Source organism: Alligator mississippiensis, chromosome 7 (assembly GCF_030867095.1).
Source record: "Alligator mississippiensis isolate rAllMis1 chromosome 7, rAllMis1, whole genome shotgun sequence".
In the NCBI taxonomy this organism is placed as follows: Eukaryota; Metazoa; Chordata; order Crocodylia; family Alligatoridae; genus Alligator; species Alligator mississippiensis.
The window spans coordinates 75,495,440-75,507,969 of NC_081830.1; the positions used below are offsets into that span (position 1 = coordinate 75,495,440).

General features: G+C 42.5%; 1 protein-coding gene across 4 annotated transcripts in view; it reads right to left on the minus strand.

The window, feature by feature from the left end:
- TNIK (TRAF2 and NCK interacting kinase) overlaps window positions 1-12,530 on the minus strand; it is a 328,040-nt gene that overhangs the window by 263,080 nt on the left and 52,430 nt on the right. For all 4 annotated transcript variants that reach the window (XM_059731143.1, XM_019500863.2, XM_059731144.1 and 1 more), the window contains exon 2: window positions 7,755-7,820. In XM_059731143.1, coding sequence (XP_059587126.1) covers window positions 7,755-7,820 — 66 coding nt within the window. The remainder of the gene's footprint in view (window positions 1-7,754; window positions 7,821-12,530) is intronic.

Genomic DNA, 12,530 nt, shown 5'->3' on the forward strand with positions numbered 1-12,530 from the left:
AAGGGGGATGCCATTTGCCTAAGTACAGCAGAAATATGGGGAACAAACTTCACAACAGAAGGTAACTGCAATTCAAACTAAACTGCAGGGCCCTGATCCTGTGCATGAATTCTATGAGACTACTCAAAATAGCAAAGTTGAGCATGCATTTAAGTTTTTGCAGGACTTGGGTCTAAGGCTATGGTTTGTTAAATATCTGCTTTAAGAAAAGTAATGCATGTTTGAGAAACATGCTGTCATGATCGGTTGAACATATGGTTGAGTAGGTGCACAATATCAGTTCAGTCGCATGCTTTACAATATTAAGAAATCCAGGAAGTTTGCACCTGACTTAACTACACATCTCAAGAATGACAGACAATAACCTGAAGCTGAATTCTGTACCAAGGTGAATGTCCATCTGGCCTGCTCACTTCTTCCCAACTGTCCTACTACCTGTACTGTGCTCTGGGTACATCTCTGAACCATTTGAGACCTCTGTGTGAATGCTACTATAGAGGGTATGGACACCAGCTTTCAGTTTGGGGTGGGGCAGCTGCACAAATGGTCTCATGCAGAATTAAGGAAACAAATCATGTCCTTTGTTGTTGCAGTAAATTTGAGATAACTTTAATTCTGTGTTCTGACACACATACATAGGCAATACACAGAATACTGAGCTAGCTATAATTAAGAATTAAAATGCCTGTCTCACAGGCTTCTCCCCAAGTTTTTAGAAGGACACTGCTTATATTCCATGCCCGATGCTACTGTCCTTACTTAGGATCTTGCCCTAAATTTATAGCTGTAGCATGGCTTTGTTTTACAAGGTACAAGCCATTGTACTATGGAATAACTCTATAATTATATAGCATCTATTGATTGTTTAATTAGGTGGTAAATGCCATATAATCACTAAGCCATTACATGGCTTATTCTGTCTTCTAAATTAGAGTGTTATGAGATCTAAAAACTGCAGGTCACATGGGCATCGTTGTTCAACTTACTTGGCAAGTGATAGGTGGGTGAAGGCACCATAGAACAAAGAGAAGTAGGTGACATTACTTCTGAAAGTCTCTACCAACATCCAATAATGTGCTTTGCAGAATTATATCATATAGTAATACAAAACTGAACATGAGACCACTGCACAGTAAAAAGAAATGTAAGAGATGTTATTTACACACACACACGATAATGGGGTGTTAAGCAGGGAGACGGAATGCTCAAGGTTAAATAATTCCTCCTACTTGCCACAGACAAGAAACAAAATTGTTGCCTATAGTGTTAGCCAACTACAATTAAAGTCTCCACTACACTTACATTATCCAAAGGCATAGTACAGGAGGTCAAATATACTTCAAACTGAACGACTCAAGTGTCTCAGTTTTATCTTAGCAGATATTTGATGGCTGAATGTAGAATTGTAAACAGTAAAAACAATGAGTCAATGGCTCAGTATTTTAAGGCCAATTAATTGTACTCAAGCTAAATACTTCTTTTAACAAGGCAGAGAATTAAAAAAAAAAAAAGATAACAACAGAACAACAACATCTTAAACTGACAAAGACCCACTAGCTCCTTTTGTTAAAAATATTTTTAAAATCTGCTCCATTAGATGTGGGATTATTAGAAAATAAAGTCTTCCAATTCAATTAAAGAGATAAACCATCACCAGTGTGGTTTCTCATTAAAATAAAAATCAAGCTATTCACAGGAGACAGTTATGCAGCAAATGAGGGTTTATTCATTTGTTCTGAAATTATCATCTGAAGCAGAGTGCTTACAGTGGCCACTTGCCATTAGGCAAGATACATGACTGGATTACTAATAAGGATTTTTTATTTTATTTTATTTTTTTTAATTATAAGGGCAGGTTACAGCTGACCTTTATACAAATAACCAATCAAGAGCTGTATCACAAACAAGCTTTCCCGTAACTTTCACCCCTTAGCAAAGGCCTTGGTCTAGAGTGCAGACTGAACTGTGCTAGTGTATCCTAAGGAAAAAAGGCCTCCAAAATGGACAGAGGGGCAAATACTTGCCTCTGGTCTTCCAGAGTATAGAACAGGGGTACGCAAAATATGGCCTGCAGGCTGGATCCGGCCTGAGAGGCCATTCTATCCAGCCTGCGGAGTCCCAAAAAATGTAGAAAATTAATACTTCTCTGCCCTTGTTCCTGTAATTTTTGACAGGAACCCAAGGGCAGTAGGACCCAGGGCAAGCCCAGCGGGCTCCAACAACAGCGGAGCCCACCACAGCTGCCCTGGTGCCGGAAGCTCAGGTAAGGTGCAGGGGAGGGACCCCAGGCAAGGAACGTGTGGGGCAGGGAAGCTGCTCCTCCCCGCCCACGCCCAGTGCCCCAGGCTGCAGCTGCTTGCAGCACGCATGGGGCTGCCTGTACCTGCTCCAGACAGCCCCACACATGTTGCGAGCGCCTACAGCATGGGACACTGGGCGTGGGGCAGGGGTGGCCCCCCCGCATGCTCAGTTTTTCCCTGGGCTCCTTCCCTGTGCGAAAAAAAGCAGCCCCTCGCCCACCACATGGCCAGCGCTCCCTGCTGCAGGCACTCACAGCCTGTGCGGGGCTGTCCAGAGCAGGCATAGGCAGCCCCAGGTAGCACGCATGAGGCTGCCTGTGCCTGCTCCAGACAGCCCAGAGTGGGCTACGAGCACCTGCAGCAGGGAGCGCTGGCCATGGGGCAGGCGAGGGGCCGCTTTTCCCCCACGTTCAGCACCAGCTTCTTCCCTGCTGGCAAGCAGGGGGTCAGGGCTGTGTGCTGCCCCCCACCTGTACCGCGGGGCTGGGGGGCACTGGGTGTGAGCGGGTAGAGAGCCAGTGGGAACACAGGGCACGCACTGGTGTACCAGGGCCAGTACCAGTGGGGCCCTGAAGAGGGTAGCAGGAGCGCAGGGTCCCAGCTGGCAGAGGCCAGCTCCCCACTCCCTGCTAGTGCAGCCCAGCCTGGCTCCACAGACCCCTGCCGGTCTGTGCCCCACTCTGGGCCCCACTGGTGCTGGCCCTGGGACATTGGTCCCAAGACATTGAGACTTTGGTCCCAAGATGGTGATTAGGGGGGCGGGGCTACCCATGCAGCCCTCAACAGCCTGCCAAAACTGGGTAAGTAGCCCTCCACCCAAAATAATTCCCCACTCCTCTCTCTCCAAAGGTATAGGTATAGCATCTCTCTCCAAAGGCATATTCACGCAGCAAAATGAAAGCATAACTCTAGTACAGGTAGACTAGCTTTAGTTCAGCTGGCATGGCTAACAACCATACAGTACATGTAGAAAGCCCTCTCTCCATCACACATTCTAGTTGTTAGCCTGCACTGAAATCCATGCCGCAATGTCTTCTCTGCTGCTAACTTTATTAAAGTTAAAGTTAATGCAGGCAGTCATACCTAGTTAGTCATACCTTCATTTGCTATGTCAATACACTCAAAGACAATCCCTAATAGTTGTGTTAGCTCAATTCAAGAAAGCAAGCCTTCCCATAAAGTTCAATGGATGTAGGTAAATACCTTTAGATCACTATGCAGTCAAAATGTATTTAGAGCTGTATGACCCAAGGTAAAAAAAACTTCGTCCAATATGATGGATGGATGATGAAATACCAGTCATTGATGTCACTGAATTTCAGCTGGAAACATCAAGCAAAGTATTCTAGTAATAATTACCAAAGTATTTCAGGGGCATTAATGTTCTGTCATATGGTGCCTGGCTCATGCACTATGGATAAAGAAAGCCTTTTCAGAGCAGTGTCACATAGGACCTAAATTAAACTAGAAAGCATGATACACTAATAGTCCAAAAATTCTTATTTGCATGTGGCAGTCTTGGTCTAAGTTGATGGGAAAATTGTTAATATCTTGAGCATTTTGATATGGTTTTTATTACCTTCCTCAGAGTCACGATCACCCCCCACACAGCAAATGACAAATGATGAAATGTGGAAAAGAGTTCCTCTAATTGCACTTTTTATTGCCACTGCTGTGGCTCCTCCTATTCTCTAGTAGGAAGTGTCAATCTTCAGAGTTCTCATCATGTCAAGGCAGTTGTATTATTCAGATCTCAGAATGCTGTATTAGTACAAGTGTAAGGGTTTCAAATTGCACTACAGACCCCACACACCCAGTCACTGAGAGACTGTTCTCTCCTGGTCATGGGTGGGGATTGACCCCTCATTTATACTGGCTCCTGACAGCATGCAGACAGCCAGGCATCTGCAACAGGTAAGTCTTTCAAGGAAGAGGTTGTGGCTGCCACTTCGCTTTTCTTGTTGACAACAGGGTGCCCAGCGCTGTTTGAAAAGGGAGTTGAATGCATGCCAGCCTTGTGCAGAGCAGGCCTTTGTAGGATGGTGTAGTCCAGAGAAGGAAGATGGGTGGCAAAACATTAGTTTAGTTTTGCCACCCATCTGCTGTAGGGCCCTGAACAAGTCATTTGACCAATCTGGGACATCTGCCTATACTGGGATGGTACGTCACACAACAGGAGCTCCAGGCAGCACTGGGACTTCTACGTTCTGTGGTAATCACTATATCACCTATTACTGGTTTGATGATTGGATTTGAGTTTGACTTAAATTCTTCGCACCCTTGGAATGGGGCATTATCCAGGTGGCAGAACCATCACTAATGGCTGCAGCAGGGAGAGAAGAAAACACAAGGTAGAGAAAGGGGGGAAAAATGGAGACAAATTCAACTGAAACCTAAGAGAGTTAAGGCCCCTTTGTGACATGATTGGGTCTAATTAAGAAAGTAAAAGGGATCCACTTCCTTACGTTCTAATCAGTAACAGACATATGCTCCCAAAGTCGCAGGACGCCGGACGGATTCCATGCGTCTTAATTCACTCTTTAAAAAAAAAAATCCCACACCACCCTCCTGCTTATAATGAGGAAGAGTAAGATGACTATATTAAAAGGCATGCTGTACAAGTGAGACAAGGTTCTTTGGGTGCTGTACAAGTGAAACATTTAACATTTCGCCTGAAGCAAAACTTGACAAAGTCAAATATCCAGTGTTTCCTTAAGTGAATGCAAATCATCGAGTAAGAATCTCAAAATGTTGAACAGGCTTGAAGTCCATGGTACACAAGCATCATACCTTAATATAAAACCAAACATACCACACACACCCTCTTGCCTGAACAAATATTGTGTTATACCAGAGCCTTTGCATTGTCAGAGTCAGTGGTTGGGCATCAGATTACTTTTTAACAGTGTAACTCTGGGAAGCATTTTTTTTTTTAAATGGGAAAAAGTGATTATTTTGGTGATTCAAAGTTTTCTTCTGAATATAGTTGTGGTCATTTTATAACCAGCTGTGAAGCTTAGTTACTCAGACCATATTAAAGCTCAGCACTGCCTATGAACATCAATATGAGAACTCGCTTGTGGCAAATAACTTGCAGTCAGTGAGTCTCTAAGCACTTTCAGAGACGTACTGGCATGCTCATTTTATGGAAGTGTAACTGAACAGTGAAAAAAGATGAATAGCTTTCACCAGGCTCTCAAAGTAACAGCAAGAAAAACAGAGGTCCCCCAATCTGCACCCGCTTAGCCTAACAACTGAACTGAACCACCCCTAATGTTCTGCAGTACATATATCCTGCCGTTTAGTCAGCACACATTGCTGTCTCAACGGGCAGATCTACACGGGCTGTTAATGAGCCTGAATAAACGCTGCTTTGCTGTCTGGACCAAGGATTATTGTGATGTGTTATGAGGAGTTATTTGAGGAACTCCTAAGGGTGAAAAGTCAGAAGTGAGGTTGCAGGCACTCAAGCCAGCTTGTGAAGTATTGCTTGGAGGGTCTGAAAAACTCCTAAGGGGACAAAGCCTACCTTCATGGCAGCAGGTACATCAGACTGCTTACAGACCTGGGATATTGTCTCTTCATGAAACCCGCCACCTTGTTCAGCACTGACAGCATACCAATATTTTTGCGTTGGTTTGATTACAAATTAATAGCCCCAGTTAAGTTAAACAATTAAGAAAGGGATGTTTTGCACAAAGGAGAAAAAGCAACACACTGAAATGAGCAGAAACTTTTACCTCCCGGAAAAAGCTAAGCATGAATAATTATGGACAGTGTTGGCTTATATGGGTACTTTGAAAGTGAAATATTTCCACAGGAAACACAATTAAGAGTCCTGTATAAAGAACACTGTAAGCTCTGGGTGCTGCGTTTCCCTTTCTGCTTTTCCACAAACACAGTATGCTTTCAGAAGGGATGTTATAGTCACATAGTTTCCACCGATTGTTAGAAATATGCACATGTGAAAATTAGGTCAACTTCTACAGCTATTTTACCAGCTGAGAAAAAAAAAAATAAATAAATCTCATGCTCATAGCCTCAGTGATTCAGGAAGAGCAATGGAAATAAAGACACAGTATCACTGACAATAAAAATAAAAGCTTCCCCACCAACAGGGAGACCCAAAATGCAAAAGGAAGGTTCACTGGAATATAACCTTGATAAGGCCAATTTATTCCAATTCAGAAATTCACATAGTTTAAACTCCAGAAGTTTCTGTTCATCCTCAGTTCACTTAAATTCTTTCATCCTCATATTGATGGGATTTGCCCATAGCCATGGGAGGATTCAAAACAAATATTTCCTGCCAGATAGCTTTTTAAGCAAACTACTTCTCCTTCTGCCTCATCTTGGGGGAGTTTAATACAGTAACATGACAGCAAGGACACATTTTCAAAGTGGCAGATGTGGGAGCAGGTATACATAAAGTCAGTTATTTTGGGGTTTTTTGGTTGTTGGTTTTTTGGTTTTTTTTTAACTGAGAAAATCTGTGCCTGCACTTCCAGGAACTGAGTTCACAGTTACCTGAGCCTCGCATGCAAATCTAAGTTCTGTGTATGTATGCACATACTCTGATATGGTACATATACAGAGGCTCTTGGAAAGTTTGGACCAGAGGAGCTATTGCTGTAGGTTAGAATCAAAATAGCATAGGTACATGGAGAGTTTACACATGCAGTTCTCTTGGTAACTTTTTAATTTTCATTGTTATACCATGTATGTAGCACACACGAGCACTGCTCCTCTACCCCACTGCAACCACCACATGCAACCAAGTTGAAGATTCAAATTCTAAAGAATCCCTTAAATTGGGTGGCAGGGGTAGTTTAGCAAATAGGGGGTCAACTGCAAGATTCTTGAAATCTATGTATAATTTTTGAAGTCACGACACTTCTCAGGTATTTCAAGTGTATTGGGCAAGATCCATGTTCCATAATCAAAAAGACTTCAAAGACAAACCTTATTTCTAAAGTTACCTTCGAGTTTTCTTTGCTTACATACTGTATTTACTTAGTAAAGATGGCAATTTCTTATTATGTGATTGTTTGTTTCGAAATGCAAACGGTATAAGTAGGCTTAAACTAAACTCACTTCATTTGTAAACTAACCGTTCTCAATTCAACTCTTCAGAAATGACGATCTATTAAAAGTGCAATCCCATCTACAATGCTCCCTTCCTCCACGTCACATTCAGGCATGAATTAAAAAGGACTTTAAATCAGAACAAATTAAAATTGCCAGTTTAAAAAGTATGCTATGCTGGAACATTGGCAAATGCAAGTATTAAAAAAAAGGGGTGAGGGAGAGAGGGAGAATGAATGCCACAAAGGTTTCTAGTTCCTGTTCAGGGATGAAATGGATCTAATCTAACATAAATAACCAACGAGTGTTCCAATATGTACGTACACCAGGAAAATCAAAATGGCTTCAGATACAGTTTTAAGACCTTACCTTATAGACCTGCCCATAGGTTCCATTGCCAACTAGTTCCACCAGTTCAAAGATACCTGCAGGATCCTAAAAGGAAAAAAAGAAAATAATAATAATAAAAAAAGATGAACAACAAACATTTACAAGTAGTCTCAAAAGCAGCAATCATTCTACAGAAGTGAAGTCAACATTTCATTGACAACTGCTGCAACGTGTTAATTGTTTCCTTTAGCCTAATCGTGGATTAGCAGCATTATAATATCATCAAATGGAAATATTATCCCACCCAGTATATCCAGTGAGCCAGTTACTTAGGACCTAGCCCTACAAACACACTGCCACTTAGCATGACCAGTCAGCAAGGGGATTCTTAGTAATAAGGCTTAGGTCTTGTAGTTGGGTCTGTTCTGAAACCAGCCTAAAGAAACAGTTGTCAAGATGGTATTCTGGTAGCAGCACTATCCTTTTACTGGCTAGAGCCTGAATATTCAGTACAAGTTTTAGAAATATTCGGTTAGATCTGTTAAAACGTCTTCAGTTAAAAACCAAACAAAACAACAACAAAGTCTTGCCCAGAGTCCTGGTTTAGCTTTATAGAAAAAATTCCATGTTCACAAGTTGGTTTCAACTGACATTTCTCCTGGCTCCACATCCTAGCTGCAAAATTCCCACTGTTTTTCCGCAAGCTAAAAGTTTTATTAAGATCTACTAAATTATTTCCATTAACCTGGACTGCACATCAATTGTGTAATATAGGCCAAGACATAAATCAAAATACTACTGCTAACAATAAACCTGAAACCAGGATAGTTTGCACTGCGTTCATTTTCATCGATAATGAAATTTGCTGTTTGTTGCCAAGGTCAATAGCTTAAGACTTAGCAGAAGCCACAGCATTAGTGACCAAAGAGTGACCAACACCAAAATGACTTCCATCAACATATAAAAAGAGGACACATGTAGCATTAAGCCAGAAAATTTCGTCTCACACCAATATGAGACAGTCAAACTTCTGATGTTATGTCAACATAACTGAGGTAAATTTAGACTTGCTACCTTTAGCAAATATGATCAAAAAGGCTAAATAAATGTGGGTTTTATCTCAGAAAGGAATGACGAAAGGTAAAAACCATCACAACACTGATCTAGTGACCAAAAGAACTATCTTCATGTCCCGAACATAATCCAATGTGCAATAAAATCCATGGCAGGATACCTTTACTTAGAGCCAAACCAAACCTGTAGAGTCCAAAATAAGCCCTTTCCATAAATACATTACTTTTGTTTTACATCAGTGATCCTCAACCTTCTTGGATTCAAGGCATCCCTCATTAGGCTCAAAATACCAGTCAGAAACACCAGCTCTTAGCTTTCACTTGTTTTTTTGACTACACAAAAATAGAGCAATTCTTCTTTTGCAAAAAAACTCAAGACCACAAGTCAAAATCTTTTTAGCACTATAGAATCCTATGTAAAGGTCTCTGGGTTTATCTTGTGAATCATGTTTGCACTTCTAACAGGGCTATCGTAGCGTGGTACCCTGCAGCGCCCTTGAAAGGATCTCAAGGCACCCCAGGGTGCCACAGCACCCTAGTTGAAAATCACTGCTTTAAATTAACAGAACACACCCTGCACAAGGGGATAACAAGCTTCTGGGGCTCTTTAGTCACAACCATCCTTTCCCCCCATCCCTGTCCTCTTTTCCCCCCTCACTGTGCTGCCTGTCCCCAACTTCCAAATTCTGCTTTAAACAAATATCCCCAATTCCATCTCAGTCCCTTCCTCCCCACTCTTCCTCCCACCCTCTTGCTAAGCTAAGAGTCTAAGGCTAGGTATAGACATTCAAAAAAAGTGGAATCAATCCAAGTTATGTGGTCTTCTGTAAGCGGCATAAATTCATATAGTTAATGAACAGAACACACATTTGTCTGGGGGTGGGGAAGGGGGCAAGGAGGGGAGGGCCAAATCTTAGACTTGGTTACTCCATTTTTAAACCAGTCTAAACGTGCTGAACCTATGTTCTGTTACGGCTATAGACTAGTTTAAGATCACTTATACCACTAAAAGTGTAATGTCTGTACCTGGCCTAAGTGTCTTGTAACAGCAAAGTAAGCTGTGATTATTCAGTCTTCTTGAATCAAGATTTCTAAACACACACAATAGGCTGCACTGTCTAGGATTTCACTCTGTTCCCCTTTGCAAAAGTCTCAATTTGATCGGGAAAAGCAGCAAAGAAATTAATGTGATTAATTGTTGCTAACAGTTGATATGTGGCAGCATGTTTAAAAAAAAAATAGCCCTGGCTATGCTGGTTCTCCACAGCTAGCTCTATGCAATTAATTCGGGACTTTCTTCGCAGCCCTTCACCAAGCAGGCCAATCCTTATTTCTTAGGTGTGACCCGCTCTGACTATACTGGATGCATGCTATCAAAGAGAACATATTCCTTAACTACCCTCCCTCCTTGTGCCCTGGTTCTCCTGGCTTTCCAGAGCATATGGATCGCCAGAGGCCACCAGGCTTCAGACAAGTGGGCAGTTGCCACATCCTGAATGGCACCTGAAAGAAACATGACGCACATACACAAGTTGAGAGGAGGCTGATGAGCACCAAGAGAACCAAATGGGTCCTTGGTAGTACTTCTTTGCAAAGAGCCTGACATCAAGAGATAGGTGCAACACTCCACCTAGTTCAAAATCTATAAGGTATTTTTTATTTTGTGGAGGGGGAGGAAAAGGAGGGTGTTTTGTTCTTCCCCTCTCCAACAAAGTGGAATTGAAACTGGAATTGTTTGATGAAGCTTCTGTGCCAGCCAGAATCTTACCTGCTGGATTTTTGAGCAGCAGCCATGTCTACTCAGCAAGCTAATGATGTGGCATGCTAGCAGATGAAAAGTTGCAATAAGCAAAGTCTGAGAAAGCAAGACGGTACAGATGAGAATCATACGAGGTAAGGAAAGGCCACATTTTGAGGGTGCTCCCTGGGAGGCAGAAGATAGATACCATCATCACGGTGGAAATATATTTCCTGAATCAGAGTTGACAACTGCCATAAGATGAACTCAGCAGTTAAACGTTGATTTTTAGGTTTGCTCATCGAAACCCAATAGCCCTGGATCACATGGGAGAAGCTAACTAGTTATGACAAGGGAGAACATTTTAATAGTCAAGAAGTGGAAATAGCCTATTCTATTAGTTAGCCCATCTCTCCACAGTGCACCAATATGTTTACTGGCATTTTGTCCAAGCCCACTTTACCTCCCTGCAACCCCACTGCACCGTCACAACCTTCCACTCTCCATCTTACCATACTGAACACTATGCCGACTACTCTGGCAGTCTTATTTTTAGACTTAAAATTCTGCCTTTAGTCATTACTTAAACATGATCACAGATTCCTGACAAGCAAAGCTGGAATGTTTTAGACTGTAGCTGGGATTTTTTTTAGCATATTAAATGTGTACCATAAAATACACATTGCAAGACATTCCTGGACTGCAGACATTTGTGTACTGTATAAAAGTCAGCAAATTACTAAGCCTCTGCTTCCACTGAGGAAGTTATAACAGCCCTACACAGTAAGACATAGTAATGTAGGCCTTTTTAATTTTACCTCTAACTGCCTGAGGCACAGAGGGGTCATTCCTGGGTCAAAATAAGTGTTCGGGGTCCATGTACCTTGCAGTCAGGAGAACTGCAGCATGTGTCAACTAGCAGAGGTATATACTTAAATCAACATCTAAAGCAGTGAAGCCATGGCAGCTGCAATCTGAATAAGCAATCTGTTCTGGTACAGCCTACATGGAGACCTGTACCACCACAACTTTCCTGCCACAAAGCTCTCTAGATTTAAGCTATCTTGGACCTGCTGCCATCACTCTGACTGCAGCACAAATATACCCGAAATCAGCTAGGCTGAAGAGTACTGCAGTGCAGGGAAGGAATGAACTGAAAATAGCAACAAAGCAATGCAAAGGCTGCTGTGCAAGCTCCACGCTGACGAAGCAGTGTTCTCTACAGAAAGGAAAAGGGACTTGGAGCCAGTTGCACACCAGGCTCTTATAAGCAGAAAGGAAAAAATAAAATCATGGCAGCTGCTGTTTTATTTTTGAGTTCTGCTTCCAGGAGTTATTTTGCTCAGTGCTGGAGTTGCAATAACCTTGGAAGAGGTGTATGTATTTGTGTGCATTTAATCCATTTGAGGGAGAGGGGCAGGGGGAGACCCAGTAGACCATCAAGTCCACTCCAGATCAAAGCTGCATTGCCTTCCTCAATATGATTTCAGGGGCTCTCTTCAGTCCCCACATCCCAAAGGGCACTTCTGGCAATTTGTTTTGCAGTCCATTTATTCTTTCCTTGCTAGGATCAAGTAAGATCAGTAGGCAGAATGGCAACTTGTGGAGCTGGCTCTGTATGAGCCCTCAGCTAACAAGGAGCAGTTGCAGACTCCTTCCTGCAGCCTAGCTGAATGCACAAGATGCCCCTCTGCCACCCAGGCCAAGGTCACTACAGATTCATGACACCTGGCAGTTCTGCATGTGGGCTAGATTGTGAACACACTAGTTTCTCACCAACATGTAGAAAGTACATGCCCAGTTATGCAATGACCCATCTTGGTCCAGACAGCTACTCTAGGTGGATCAAGATGGCACATCTGTGTGCTGCAGTCCTATACTAATAGAAAGGCACTAGCTTTATCTTCACACACATTTGGTTGTCAAGCTTGGCCTGTGCATCCATTTAATTATATACATATCTTTCCCTACTTGGCTCTGACACCCACTTTTCCACAACCAGTG